The sequence below is a fragment of the Sminthopsis crassicaudata genome, chromosome 3 (assembly GCF_048593235.1).
Source record: "Sminthopsis crassicaudata isolate SCR6 chromosome 3, ASM4859323v1, whole genome shotgun sequence".
NCBI lineage: Eukaryota > Metazoa > Chordata > Mammalia > Dasyuromorphia > Dasyuridae > Sminthopsis > Sminthopsis crassicaudata.
In genome coordinates, this window is record NC_133619.1 from 63570924 (window position 1) to 63585986 (window position 15063).

Genomic DNA, 15063 nt, shown 5'->3' on the forward strand with positions numbered 1-15063 from the left:
GCCCATCCAGGGTCTTCCTCCATGCTCCAGGAGCCTTAGGTGAGATCTTGCTTTAGGCCTTTTGCCTCATTCATTCTTCCTCTCCCTTTGGTGCCATCCACCCAGTCAGGATGCTTCCTACTTTTTGCTCAGCATCTTTGTTTCCTTTGTCTTACTTACCTTCTTTCCCCATCTCCTAGCAAAGTTTGGACCCTGCCTTTTTTCACTGCTGGGTTCCTTTCCTACCTTTTTCTTCTTTTCCTATCCTACTCCAAAACAAGGATGAGCTACATCCTAGACTAAATCTGGGGGGAGGGGAAGAGGGGCGGAGAGGGGGAGAGAGAGGAAGCGGAGAGCCATATTTGGTACAGAAAGGCCTCAGAAGGTCCAAGAGAGGCCCTAAAGGTTACTCTTCAGAAGTCAGACATAGTGCTGTCTCACAGTCTCTGACCCTCCCAGGGGTCCCAGCTTCTTCTCTTCCTTAGCACCATCCTTATGGCAAAGGAAGCAGAGCCCTGCCTCAAAAATCCAGGCACTCCTTCTGGCCTTCTCTTCCTTTCTGGGCTGCAGTAGCCTTTGCCCCAGGGTGAGAGCGAGAATCTTAGAACTGGACCAGGGTGGAGACTACAACAAAAGGAGCAGCTTCCAGGGAGAGCAAGAAGAGGATGGGGATTCTGGTGATGTGACGGAAAACGGGAAAGATGCGAAAGGCCCAAGGAAGCTGAGACCTAGGAGGAGAGGGTGAGTGATGAGACCTCCTTCTCCAGAGCTGGGCAAAGCTTGGGGACGCCAGGAGAAACGACATCCATACCCCGCAGACCTCCCTGCTACCTCTTACTACTCCCTACCTGAAGTCCTGCTGGCACTTCTCACTCAGTCTCCATCTTCATCCAGTTCTTCCCGGATCTGGATGTGCACAAAGATGGAGGCGGGGTGGAGGCTTGTCCCATCCTTAGAGAGGAGATGTATGTGACGGTAACCTGAGTGAGGAATAAAGCCTGCTGGGGCCTGGGATGGGAGGGAAGGGGGCATGAAGACCCTTGTCCCTTCCCTAGGTTGGAGTCAGGCTCAGCCTGCCGAGACACCCAGGGCTGGGGGGGACAGACGCGCTCACCTTGTTGGACACAGGTCCAAGGCAGTGTGTACTGACCCACAAAGTCATTTCTTGAGGCCCTGTCATAGTCTTCCACCACAAACCTCAGCAGGGCTAGTTCTGGCACTCGCACTCGGAACTGCAGTGTCTGCCCCCAGTAGGGATTAAAACCTGCCGGGGCCAGGAGACAGCCTTGACTACATACAGGAAATGTTGAGAAAGGGGGAGAGGGTGTGGCAATGCCTGCCCCCCCCAGTCCAGAGCTGCCTGGCACCAGTGCCCCTCACCATTGTTCTCCACGTAGCTGGTCTCTTGCCGGGTTGTGTCTCCAGGCACCCCGTAGATTTCCACCCGCACCAGGGGATCCACAATCGAGCCCTCTTTGCTGTTGGCCACTTTGGGCAGCTGCTGACCACTGATCACCTGCAATCAAACAGTCACTGACCCAAAGCTGCCCAAGTAGCTCCCCTAGGCCTCCCCCAATTCTGCCTTGTTCCAGAATGTCTGGGGTCATTTCCCAAGGTGGAGTTGGCTATAAGTTTCTTTCCCCAGAGGAACTTTGCAGTTCAAAACACATCCGGACAGAACAGTAAGACTGAACATGTTCACTCCACCCACATTCATCCTAGCCTTCCTGCCCCACTTCCTTCACACCCACTCAGGTTCTGTTTCCTCATAGCACCGCACCTGAATGAGAAGAGTCAGAGTGGGACTGGGGGGCCTCTCAGGGTGAAAGGAACTTTGGGGGTCACACAGGAAAGCTGGCTTCAGCACGTAGCCACAGCTGCCATTCTGACTAAAAAGCCCGTCACAAAGATCCATCTCCAGCCCTGCAGTCTGAATGTTCAGGGCCACTTGATAGGTCAGAGCAGAGGGAGGGGGAACAAATCAGACTGTGCTGCAAAGCCCATTGACCTCCCTGGCCTCCCCCACCCCTACCCCCAATGCATCTCTACTCTTGGGTACCAGTCTGGGCTCCCACCCACCCAGTGCGTCTCTGCTTCTGGGTACCAGTCTGGACCCCCATGCCTCTTACCCATCTGGCAGCCTGCGTTCCAGAGCTCCTGAGGGCTATAATTGGAGGAATCTGTCCTCAGACCACTGGGGTACACTCGGCTCAGCTGCCATGCGTTGTGTTGCACAAATTCATTCCCTACAAAAGGAGCTGGGATTGAGGAGTACTGTCAAAGCCCCTCATTCCCCCCACTGCTCTTCCCCCAGAACCTGTTTTTGTGGGACCTGAGTGACTGCTACATGACCTTCGGTCTCCTTCTCTTGGGTGACCTTCAGCTCTCTTGTTTGGTGCCTGCCCCTCCTGACTGCTTGTCTCCCCTGTCCTCTCGCTCCCCCCAATAACTCCCTCTCCGGCCTTGGCAGCTGCCCAGTACTTTGGTGCCCTGGTACACCCCACCCAGCCCGTATCCCTCTCGTTTCCACTTTGTACTGGTCCTAACCGGCCTCCTTGACCAGGCGCCGGGCCTTTGTCTCAGAGAAGGATGACGTCTCATAGAGGCGGTAGTGAGCCTTCGAGTGTGCAAAACTTCGAAACGGGACACTCTTCATATAGACAACCAGGGCTGATAAGGCTGGACACAGGGTGGTCTTGGATTTCTAGAGAGAAGAAAACAGGGGGTAGTGGAAATAGGACAGAAAGGAAAGAAGATCCTGACCTGGGATTGAACCATCCCCTCATGCTAAGGGCCTCCCCACCACCGCCACTAGGATTCTCCTCCCATCCCTTCCCTCCCCACCTCACCTGCTTGGGCAGGAGAGGGGACCCAGACATGGGGCCAAGGGCCTGGGGCCCAGTCTGACAACACGCAGACGGACACAACAGCCGACAGGACACAACCTGGGGTGGGAATGGGAATAAATGCAGCCTGGATACCCTAATGGTGTCAGGGGAACCCACCATATGCTTCTGGGTATGGATGGTCTGCCTGTGCACATTCATTATGCATCAGTTCTCTTGCAATTAAGAGTCAGAATGGGGGGGGGGATGGGGGAGAGGGCAAGGACTGATAAGCAATGGGGAGTGTCTCCCTTTTAAAACCTATTAACATAGCTAAACTTTGTATCTTCCCCCCCAGCTAGTGCCTAGTAGAGTTCTGCACCTAATAGGTACTTAATAAATGTTTGTTGACTTGAAAAAGCTCTAAGTGCATGAGTAGAGATAATTGTTGATACTTTGCATCCTAAGTCTGGGGGACCCCAGAATGATGTCTTTGGGTTTGCTTTCTAGAATTCCCATTTAAATTAAACACAAACAGCGAGGTGTCTTGCCAGCTGGATAAGGTGAAGAGCCTCATCAGAGAAACAAAGGACATATATAGATACAACAGACAGACCTAGATCTAAACTTCTAATCACAAACCTCAGAGGATTCCACCAATCGCACATTCCCCTCTCTTCTGACACCCCTTCCCCACCTCAGTGATCTATCTTTAGCTCATACACCTAGCCACCGTCTTTCCACACCTGGGAGGGCATCCCTCTATTTTTGCCCATGTATCTACCTTCTCTTCTAAACCTGGCTCAAAACTCAGCTCCAGAAAACTTCCCCAGACAACGTGGTCCCAATTACCAGTCACGGCAGCTGTACTTGTGTGTTCCCTCATACACATGTACGTGCATAAATGACACTCCAGTAGGTTTTTCACCATGTCTGTCGATTTCTCAGATGCTTTCTCTCTCTCTCTCTCTCTCTCTCTCTCTCTCTCTCTCTCTCTCTCTCTCTCTCTCTCTCTCTCTCTCTCTCTCTCTCTCTCTCACACACACACACACACACACACACACACACACACACACACACACACAATAAAAAGGCAAACCCCTCCAAGAACACAGATTTTTGCTCATTACTCCTCTGAATCTCCACCAGGGCTTAACTGTTGCACAGTTGAGCAGAGAGAGTGTAACACGGATAAAAGGGACCCAGCAGCCAGGTTAAAACTACCTCAAGTCCCACTTTCTTTTTCCTCTTGTCCTCATGTCGGGCTGTCTCATCAAAGTCCAATACATCGGGCTCCAGTTCTGGTTCGGGCTCTTCCTCTTCTTCAGGCTCTTCCAGCTCCTCAGGGTCGCCCGGAGCCTCCCCAAGCTCCTCTTCCAGTGTCCCCATCTTCTTCCCCTTGAGGAGAATCTTCCCTCGAAGTTCCTGACAGCATGAAAGGAAGGGAGGTGAGGCAGGATAGCAGGATAGGTTCCAAAACTTTCTCTAGAACCAATCTGAAATTGCTTCCACTGAAACTCCTCCAAGCAGATCATCCCACAGAGGGAGACTGGCTCCTCAGGCAAAATGGGGAGCAAAGGCCTGGGCCACCTGAGGTTGAGGATGTCTAAGCAGGAAAGAAAGCTCTGATTTGGAGTCAGAAGACTTGAATTCTTGTGCATAGATTTCAGGGGGATCTGTGAACTTTCTGGGGAGGAAATTACATCTTTCTTTTCATTAACTTTGGGTTACTTGTTTCATTCTACATTATGCATTTAAAAACATTCTGGGGGCAGCTAGGTGGTGCAGTGGATAGAACACCAGCCCTGAAGTCAGGAGGACCTGAGTTCAAATCTGACCTCAGACACTTAGCACTTCCTAGCTGTGTGATCCTGGGCAAATCACTTAACCCCAACTGCCTCAAAAATAAATAAATAAATAAATAAAAATAAAAAATATAAACATTCTGAAAAGAGGCCGATAAGCTTTTGCAGGGTCTGTGATTCAAAAAAATGGTTAAAGAGCTTCTGGTCGATAATCTAAAATGTAAAAATTGATCTTAAATTTGGTCCATTTACTGAGTTTTCTAGTAAGAGAATAAGGATACCCATACCTCTGGTGATGGCAATTGGGTGGGCAGGAGCCCATCCAAGGTAGTATTAAGCAGCCGGTCTCCCAGGATCTCTGTCAGGTGCTGGGCAATGACCTCTTGTTGTTCCCAACTGCAGTGATTCTCCAAGGACACTATGACTGGGAAATCTGATGTCTGGATCAGGGAAGCAGTATTGGTTTTAGATGCTGGCTCTAGACCTTTTAAAGAGCATCTCCCACTCTCCCCTAACCCTTTTTAATCCAGAGTCCTCACCTAGCATTTCCCCAGGTCTCCTTAGCTGCTATCAACATCTCTTAGAATATCAAGCTAGGTCTCAATCTCAGTCCCAGAGGCCACTCTCTAAAGGGCTATATCCTTGGGCCAGGATTAGTAATGGCTCTTTGGGGCCTTTGGGACTGGGCTAGATGCTAAAGCCTGTGGGAAGCAGAGCGCCATTCACTTCATAACATTTAATATTCCTCTACTTAGAGGTGACCGTGGGCTCTCCAAAGTACAGCAGAAGAGCACACGCTGCTGTTTTGCATACAACCTCAGCCACAGATTGGGTCTACTTGCTAAATACAGAGAAGAGGTCCACCCAGACAAGTTGGCTGCTAGATGATTAATTCATGGGCCAGGGCAATCAAACTCTGAGGTGTCCATCTCTCTAGTCCTTCAGGCCTCTAGCCCTCCCTGCTCCTTAGATGCCTGAGTCCCATGTCCCTCTGCCAGGACCTTCCTGCCTCACTTGGGCCCTAGACTCAGGATCCACACCTGAAAGGCATACTGGGCAATGGTGGCCACGACATCTTGGAAGGGGATCCGAGAAGTCAATGTGTGTCCGTGGTAAACAATCGGTTCCCCACTGGGTCCATCCCATACGTCCACTTCCACACAGCGACACCCGCGCTTGAGAGCCCTGCAGGACCCCTCCAACCCCAGAGGGGACAAAGGGTCAGACATAGCCTTGCCCATAACAGTGGTTCCTCATATCCATCTATATTAAAGCTTTGGAGCTTGACAGAAAGATTTCCTCCCAACTTTTTCCTTTGAGCTTAATAATAATGCTGGGAGGTGAGGGGGGCAGAGGATTTTTTTTTAGTTCTGTTTTGGAGGCTATATGACATGAAGTGACTCCCAAAGTCTACTAAAAAGCAAATCTGAGATTCACACTCAGGTCTTCAGTTTCCTAGTCTTTCCATTAGATTACAAATGTTTGTGGCATGAATGGATCACAGAATCATAGGATTTTAGAAATAAAGGAGACCTTGGAGATCGAGTCCAATCCTCTCATTTTAAAGACCATGATCCCAAGAGGTAAAGCTAATAAGTGGCAGAGCTAGGATTCAAATTCAGAAGCCCCCAAATAGCGACCATCCCTCCTTAAATTCCATGAAGTTCCATTAAATCCATGATAAGAAAGGGAAGGAACTCAATGATAGGAACTCCACCTGCTCTCTGTTTTCAGATCCCCAAATCTACTGATACCCCACAGACTTTCTGGTATCCCCAGCACCTCCGATACCCCCACACTATGTATCTTCAGCCTTCCTCCCGTCTCCTCCAGGGGACTTTCCTCCTCTGCTCTTCTAGACCCCCTGGGGTCCTTCATGATATTTCCCCACCCCTCTCCATGCTTCACACCGTATGTAGCCTTCCACACTGCTCTGTCCTCGAAACTGGTCCCCCAGCAGGTAAGTGTTGTGTGAGGAGTGAATGAAGTAATGATTCAGCGGGTAGCTCATGTCCTGGTAGACAGGGCGGCAAGCTGGAGAGAAGATATCTCCATCCGGGGAACAGAGGTATGCGAGAAAACCATCGATGGTCAGGACGTGCCGCAGTTTGGCTGTCGAGAATAGGATGGCAGATGGAAATAGCCAATACAGCTCTACCTCACCCCCACCCCCATCCTAGACTGCATGGCTTTAACTTCAGCCAAAAGCAAAGGGGCTACTTAGTTACTCAATGGCTTGGGCTGGTGATGACTGCCTGGGTCCCTGTCAATATGCAGTGGATCAGAGCTGAAGGAGCCCGTTGAGAGATGAGTTCAGAGGATCTTCACTTTTTTTTGTGGCAAAGCCTCAGGACCCCTTCTCAAAATCATGTTTTTAAATGCATAAAACCCAATATTTTTACAAAGGGAACCAATTACATTGAAATACAATTGACAAAATATTTTAGAAACAGGTTCGTGGAACTAGAATGGAACTAGACTTCCAAGCCTCTTCCAGTTCTAAGGTCTGAGTGAGATTGGAGCAGAGGGATGAAAAGGGGGACTGTGGAGTTAGAATCTCTTGAGTATGCATCCCATCAAACTTATCTGCCCCCCTCACTCGGAAACCCCTGCTTCATCTATTCTACAAACCATGTTCCAACTCACCCCCCAAATTCTGATTAAGAAATGCCCCCTCTAGGAGGTCTTTTCCCTTTAGTACTACTACTGGATGATAATCCAGTCATTTTTATGTCAAAACTCTGGCTTCTAGAACTTACAAATAGGATGGTGATGATAACATGACTCATAGTCATGTAGCATGATGATATTATAAAAATGTGACATAGCATAGTAAGGCAGCAATGACAGGAGAAGAGCTAGATTTGAAGTCCGTGGGAATCTGGATTCAAATGCTGGTTTTTTTCTACAACTATAATCTTTGACAAGTTATTTCCCCTTTCTGGCCCTCAGGATACTTATTTGCAATAATAGAGTGTTGGACTAGATCACTTCTGAAGTCCTTTCCAGCTGTTAATCCTATAATAAACTCCATATAATAGGTATCTTAAAGGTAGAAGGGACCTTAATAGTCATAAAGGCCGACACCTTCATTTCATAGATGAGTACAGTAAGACAGCCTTAGGATAATCATACAGCATAATGACAGAACTAAGTCTGTTCCAGATCTCCTGATTTCTAGCCCATGGCTTTTTTCACATTATCCAATGGGGATGTTGTATCTTTCTACTCTGGGTTTTTTATAGATGTCCTGTCTCTTCCCTTAGAGAACAGGGATTGTGTGTTCTTCTATATCTGTCTTCCTCCTCAAATAGCTATTTAGGATCTACATGAATTGAAGAGCAAGTGCCCAGTGGATTGAATGATGGCACATCTGCCTATCATTTCCATCTCCCATTTATGTCAGTGATGTTCATTCAATAAATATGTATTCGGTATCCTGTAGGCATGGGGAGAAATAGTAGCACAGCATGAATGTAACTGACACATTCCGCATCCAGAGGGGCACTATTATAGACTGTCAGTCATTCAGTCAATAAATATTAAGTACCTACTATGTGCTAGTCCTTGTGTTAAGTGCTGAGAATAACACACACCCCCCCGGAAAAAAAAAAAAAAAGGTAAAAAATAGTCCTTTCCTCAAGGAACTCAAACAATCTGATGGATTTCTGTAACTTACTGTTCCATCCTTCCTTTTCATATTCTGAACTTGAAGTCAGTAATAGAGATATAGGATTCTCCTCTCCTAGAAGACTGGAATCCAGGCCACCTGGATCAAGTATATAGCTCTCATGCAATGTATCTCTGACTCTCACTATGTTGTCTATATTTCCCATAAAGTAGGATCACAGTTTTAGATCTAGAGGAATTTGAGAGATCATCAAATACAACCTCCACTTGACAAATAAGGAAACTAAGTCCATAGCAGGGAAGTGATTTAATAAAAACAATAACAGCCAGCATTTATACATATACTGCTTTAAGATTTGTAAAGCACTTTTCAAATATTAACTTATTTTATCTTCATTACAAATCTGGGATGTCAAGTACTATCATTATCTCTATTTTGCAGTAAGGAAACTGAGGCAAACAGAAGTATCTTGTCCAGAGTCATACTCAGAGGTAATTAGAAGAGTGTGGTTTGAATTAGGTCTCAGAATTTTAAATCTAGCACTCTGAACCAAAGAGTGGGAAGATGGGAAGACAAAAGAAGATTGGGGATATAGATTACAAATGAAAAAAATACTCTAATAACTAATCTATATCAACCCATTGAATCATCTCTACTCAAGCTCAGTCCAATGCTGGACTCAACAACTAAAGACAGATGGGAAGAATATAATGAGGAGACAATGGAAAACAAAAAAGACAGTTTAAAGCTGGGAAATGAAATCATATCATTTATCTTTAAGAAGAAAAGATAGGACTTTTGTAGAAATGCTTAATATATATGTAGAGTAGAGGGAGAGAGGGAGAGAGGGGAAAAAATTGTAACCCAGGTTTTGCAGTGGTGAATGTTGAAAACTATCTTTGCGGAAACCAAGATGGCGGAGTAAAGTCAGGAAGCTGCTCAAGCTCTCCCAGTTCCGTTGAAAACCACATGAAGGAGGCAGCTAGGTGGCTCAGTGGATAGAGCACCAGCCCTGAATTCAGGAGGACCCGTGTTTAAATCTGCTTTCAGACACTTAACACTTCCTAGCTGTGTGACCCTGGGCAAGTCACTTAACCCCAGCCTCAGAAAAAAAAAAAAAAAAAAAGAATGAAACCAGGCTTCTGAACAGAGTCTGATAGAATGAAACCCCTCTCCAGCTCAAGATAGACTGAAAAAACTTCAAGAAAGGTCACTGGGGAAAAAAGGGTGTTCAACCCAGGTTAGGTAGAGACTGGGAAAGCTGATAAGAGGGTCTTAATCACAGCAAACAAGACCCTCAGTCCTGGCTCAGGAGAGAAGCCAATCAATGGGGCAGAAGACAAACTCTGGGAAACCCGTCTGTTTCCTGGAAAGAGCAGATACACCTACCGCTACAAACACAAGAGACCCAGTACTCACAGCCAAGGCTCAGAGCTGGCAGAGGAAGCTTGGGACAGTGACTCTTTTACCCCAGGAGCAGATCTCAACCATAAAAGTAAAAATAGAGGAAATACCAAAAAAAAGGAAAAAAAGAAAAAAAAGAATCTTGACCATAGAAAGATACTACAGTGACAGCTCAGATCAAAACACAAACTCAGAAGAGGACAGAATGTTTAAGGTAAATAAGAGAATTAGAAGAAGAAAAAATGAGAAAAGAAAGGACAGGTATACATGAGAAAGTCAACAGCTTAGAAAAGGAAGGAAAAAAATTGTCTGAAGAAAACAATACCTTAAACAGTAGAAGACCATGACCAAAAAAAGAGCCTGGATAGCATTTTACAAGAGATCATTAAGGAAAACTGTGCTAATATTCTAAAAACAAAAGGAAAGGGGAAATACTTATTGAAAGAATCCATTGTCACTTCTTGAAAGAGATTCTACCAGGGAAACTCAAGGAAAAAAATATTTCAAGCTGCTAGACAAAAAGAATTCAAATATCAAGGAGCAACCATCAAGATTACCCAAAATGTAGCAGCTTTTACAATAAAGGATCGGAGGGTCTGGGATACCATATTTCAGAAGGTAAAGGACCTAGGGTTACAACCAAGAATTAATTACCCAAGATTCAGCATCATCTTTCAGGGGAGGTGATGGAGCTTCGATGGTGTAAGAGAGTTTCAATCATTTCTAATGAAAAAACAAAACAAAACAGAACTAAACAGAAATTTTAATCTATAAACACAGGACACAAGAGAACTATAAGCCATAAAAAGATAAACAGGGGAATATATATGTATATGTATATGTATATGTATATGTATATGTATATGTATATGTATATGTATATGTATATGTATATGTATATGTACATGTATATGTATATATTTAAAGGTTAAATTGTCTAGATCCCTAAATGGGAAAATAATATCTACAACTCTTGAGAACTGTGTCTGTCACCTGGGCAGACAGAGGGAGGCATTATATGGACTAAGGATGTGGTTGTGAATGGACTCTGATGTTATGGCATCAAAGAAGAATACATTAAGGGGTAGGGAAAGATCTATACTGGAAAAAGAGGAAAGGGAAAGTATAATGGTAAAATTAGTTCACTTGAAGATGCACAAAAGACCTATTACAGTTAGATAGAGAGAAAGAAGTGGGGGGAAGTGGGGGGGAAGATGAGCATTGTCTGAAGCTTGATCTCATCAGTTTGGGCTTTAAGAGGGAAGACCTTAATTATTCAGTTGGGTATAGAAATTTAGCTAACTTTATAAAGAAACAGGAGAAGAAAGAGGAAAGAAAAAGGAGGGAAAGGATAGAAAGAAGGGCAGAAACACTAGGGGAAAAGGTAAGATAAGGGGGAAGGGTGGAAAGGAGATGAGGTAGTGGTGGGGTGGGTTAAAAAACACTAGTGAGAGAAGGGGGAGGGACAATAGAAGATAAGGTAATGGATGGGGTGAGTAAAAAAAACCCACAAGACTAAGAACAGGGTGGAAAGAGAGAAAAAAGTATATACGGGAGAGAAATAGGATGGAGGGAAATATAGAGTTGGTAATCATAACTGTGAATGTGAATGGAATGAACTCTCCCATAAAGGAGAAAAATAGATGAAATACCAAAATAGAGTGGATTAAAAATCCTACAATATGTTGTTTACAAGAAATATATCTGACACATAAAAGACTAGAACAGAATTTATTATGCTTCAGCTGAAGTAAAAAAATCAGTAGTGGCAGTTCTGATGTTAGATAAAGCAAAAATAAAATAGATCTTATTAAAAGAGATAAGGCAGGAAAGTACATCTTGATAAATGGTACCATAAACAATGAAGTAGTAACAATACTAAATGTATATGCACCAAGTGATAGAGCAGCAAAATCCTAGAGAAGATTTTAAGCCAGTTACAGAAAGAAATAGACAACAAAACTATGCTAGTGGGGAATCCTCAATCTTCCACTTTCAGAATCAGACAAATCTAACCAAAAAAATAAACAAGAAACTAGGGAGGTTAATGGGATCCTAGAAATCCTAGATATGATAGACATCTGGAGAAAATTGAATAGGGACAAAAAGGAGTACACCTTTTTCTCGGCAGTACATGGCACCTGCACAAAAATTGACCATGTATTAGGGCATAAAAACCCTCACAATCAAATGCAAAAAAGGCAAAAATGTTAAATGTTTCTTTTTCAGACCACAATGTAATAAAAATTATATTCAATAAAGGGCCAGGAAAAGATAGGCTAAAAACCAATTGGAAATCAAATAATCTAAATCTAAAGAATGAGTGGGTCAAACAACAAAGCACAAAAACAATCCATAACTTCATCCAAGAGAATGACAATAGTGAGACAACATATCAAAACCTATGAGATATAGCCAAAGTAGCTCTTAGGGGAAATTTTATATCTCTAAATACCTACATAAATAAAATAAAGAAAGAGGAGATCAATGAATTAGGCATGCAACTAAAAAAGCAAGAAAAAGAACAAATTAAAACCTCTCCATTAAATATCAAATTAGAAATTTTGAAACTCAAAGGAGAGATTAATAAAATAGAGACTAAGAAAATTATTGAACTAATAAACAATAAACAAAACTAAGAGTTGGCTTTATGAAAAAACTTAACAAAATAGATAAACTTTTGGTTAATTCAATCAGAAAAGGGAAAGAAAAAAAAAACCAAAATCACCAGCATCAAAAATTAAAGAGGTGAACTTACCACCAATGAAAAAGAAATTAAATCAATAAATAGGAGCTATTTTGCTCAATTCTATGGCAGCAAGTCTGACTAACTGAAATGGTTGAATAACTACAAAAATATCAATTGCCCAGGTTAACAGAAAAGGAAATAAAATACTTAAATAGTCCCATTTTAGAAAAAAGAAATAGAACAAATCATTAATGAACTACCTAAGAAAAAATCTCCAGGGCCAGATAGATTCACAAGTGAATTCTACCAAACATTTAAAGAACAATTAATTCCAATACTATGTAAACTATCTGGAAAAATAAGTAAAGGAGTACTGCCAAATTCCTTCTATATGATACTGATACCTAAACCAGTAAGAGCCAAAACAGAGAAAGAAAATTACAGATCTCCCTAATGAATATTGATATAAAAATTTAAAATAAAACATTAGCAAAGAAAATTATCTTTGCATGTATTTTGAAAAATAAAAAGATTTTTCTTTTTTTAAAAAAGAAATGTTTAAACAATACTATATGATGATCAATTCTGATGGACAAGCCCCTCTCCAACAATGAGATGAACCAAATCAGTTCCAATAGAGCAGTAATGAACTGAACCAGCTACATCCAGCAAAAGAACTCTGGGAGATGACTATGAACCACTACATGGAATTCCCAATCCCTATATTTTTTTCTGCCTACATTTTTTATTTCCTTCACAGTCTAATTGTACACTGTTTCAAAGTCTGATTCTTTTTGTACAGCAAAATAATTGTTTGGACATATATACATATATTGTATTTAACTTATACTTTAACATATTTAATATGTATTGATCAACCTGGCATCTGGGGGAAGGGGGGAAGGGAAGAAGGGGAAAAGTTGAAACAAAAGGTTTTGCAATTATCAATGCTGGAAAATTACCTACGCATAAAATTTTTGTAAAAATTAATTAATTTAATTAATTAATTTAAAAAAAGAAATGCTTAACATGATTCCATATGTGCCTTCTCAGTGGGGTGCAGGAAGGAGGAAGGGAGAAAATCTGGAACTCAAGAGTTTTAAAAACAAATTATAAAAAATTGCTTTAAATATAACTAGGAAAAAATAAAATATTATATATAAGAGAAGATACAAGACAGGAGAAGCATAATGAGTAGAAAGCTGGCCTCTCAGTGAAGAAGATATGGATTTAACTACTATCCATTAGGATGTGCAGTAGATAAACTGCTGGTCCTGGAGGAAGACTTGAGTTCAAGTTCAACCTCAGATACCTGCTAGTTATGTGACTCAGGACAAGTTTACCTCAGTTTCTCCATGTATAAGATGGGAATAATAACAGCACCTATTTCCCAGGGTTGCTGTAAAGATCAAATGAGATATTTGTAAAGTGCTTTGTAAACTTCAAAGCACTACATAAATGCTAGGTATTATCATCATTACTGTTATCATCATCATTATTATTATTATTTATTCTGATTTTGTGAGCTCCAGGCAGCTCTCTAAGACTGTAAATTGTAGAACAGTTCTTTTGCTTTGGTGGAGCATTTCTTCATTGGAGACTTCCCTATGCTGATGAAATAACAGGTTTGGCCCAAAATTTAAATAAAAAAAAAAAATGTACACAGAGAGAAAACTGGAAGTCAATGAGCAGCTAGTCTCCTTCTCTGTGGGGCACAAAACAAAAGGAAATAGAACGAAACTAGATCAAGGTTAGATATTGGAGTCTCCTAACAATGAGGGATGAGATCAGGTGCTTGGCATTGAAACCCTGCTTCCTACCTTGTATGACTTTTAACAAGTCTCTGTCTTTCTTACTATCCTCATCTACAAAATGAGGGGATTGGGTTTAAGTGATTTCTCAGCTTTTTCCACAGTGGATAGAGTGCTGGACTGGGAATCTTCCTGCCTTAGACCCTTACTAGCTGTGTGATGCTAGATAAGTCACTTCACCTTGTTTGCCACAATTTTTTCATCTGTAAAATGAGTTGGAGAAGGAATCTGTCCAGTATCTCTCCCAAGAAAACTCCCAGTGGGGTCAGGAAGAATCAGACATGACTGAAAATGACTGAAAGAGAAGCTCTTCTCTAGACCTAAATCTGTTTGTGTGAATGGTCACAGGTAATCACTGCTTCCCTGAAGCTTTAGTCAATGTCATGAACCATGGTTCCCAAAGGACTGGGATCTCTAGCCTTAGATAAGGCGTCCTAGTGAAGCTGTTTGTCAGTCTCTTCTTCCCTACCCAAGCCCCTCCCATACACGTACCACTGTCTGATGGCTCATAGCGAGCAATCAATTCCAAGGCTAGGTCAGAAGCATGCTCTCCCTCTCTCTGCTCTTCACGAAGGAAATCCGCAAACTCCAGCAGCGTCAGCTTCTGACCATCTCCAGAGAGGATTTCAAACAGTTCCAGTATCTCTGAGCGCTGGGTCAGGGCCCGATAGAACTCTACAAATTCCTCTCCTTCCAACATCCCTGACTCTGATTTGTCTGCGGCCTGCATGGGAAATTAGGGGGATGGAGTTTTCAGCAATCGGTTCTCCATTTACTCAGCTCGCCAACCAGGTACCAGACATGCAAAGAAGTTTCAAGGAAAGGTTGTAAAACCACCTCTTTTGTCATTTAACTTCTCTTATGACTATCTTATCTTAAATCTTACAATTCATCTTATCTCCAACTTCTGTCATTTACT

General features: G+C 42.9%; 1 protein-coding gene across 4 annotated transcripts in view; it reads right to left on the bottom strand.

Moving 5' to 3' along the window:
- The window catches only part of PLCD4 (phospholipase C delta 4), a 33173-nt gene that overhangs the window by 1718 nt on the left and 16392 nt on the right, over nucleotides 1–15063 (bottom strand). For 2 of the 4 annotated variants that reach the window (XM_074307628.1, XM_074307627.1), the window contains exons 6-18: nucleotides 14637–14868; nucleotides 6520–6721; nucleotides 5650–5794; nucleotides 4897–5049; nucleotides 4029–4229; nucleotides 2829–2924; nucleotides 2527–2683; nucleotides 2109–2225; nucleotides 1760–1926; nucleotides 1360–1495; nucleotides 1094–1243; nucleotides 828–959; nucleotides 585–707 (exon numbers count right to left, since the gene is read on the bottom strand). In XM_074307628.1, coding sequence (XP_074163729.1) covers nucleotides 853–959; nucleotides 1094–1243; nucleotides 1360–1495; nucleotides 1760–1926; nucleotides 2109–2225; nucleotides 2527–2683; nucleotides 2829–2924; nucleotides 4029–4229; nucleotides 4897–5049; nucleotides 5650–5794; nucleotides 6520–6721; nucleotides 14637–14868 — 1863 coding nt within the window. In that variant the 3' untranslated portion in view covers nucleotides 585–707; nucleotides 828–852. Of the gene's footprint in view, nucleotides 1–584; nucleotides 708–827; nucleotides 960–1093; nucleotides 1244–1359; nucleotides 1496–1759; nucleotides 1927–2108; nucleotides 2226–2526; nucleotides 2684–2828; nucleotides 2925–4028; nucleotides 4230–4896; nucleotides 5050–5649; nucleotides 5795–6519; nucleotides 6722–14636; nucleotides 14869–15063 lie in introns of those variants that run through there. The other 2 variants (XM_074307629.1, XM_074307631.1) reach the window with 2 other exon arrangements.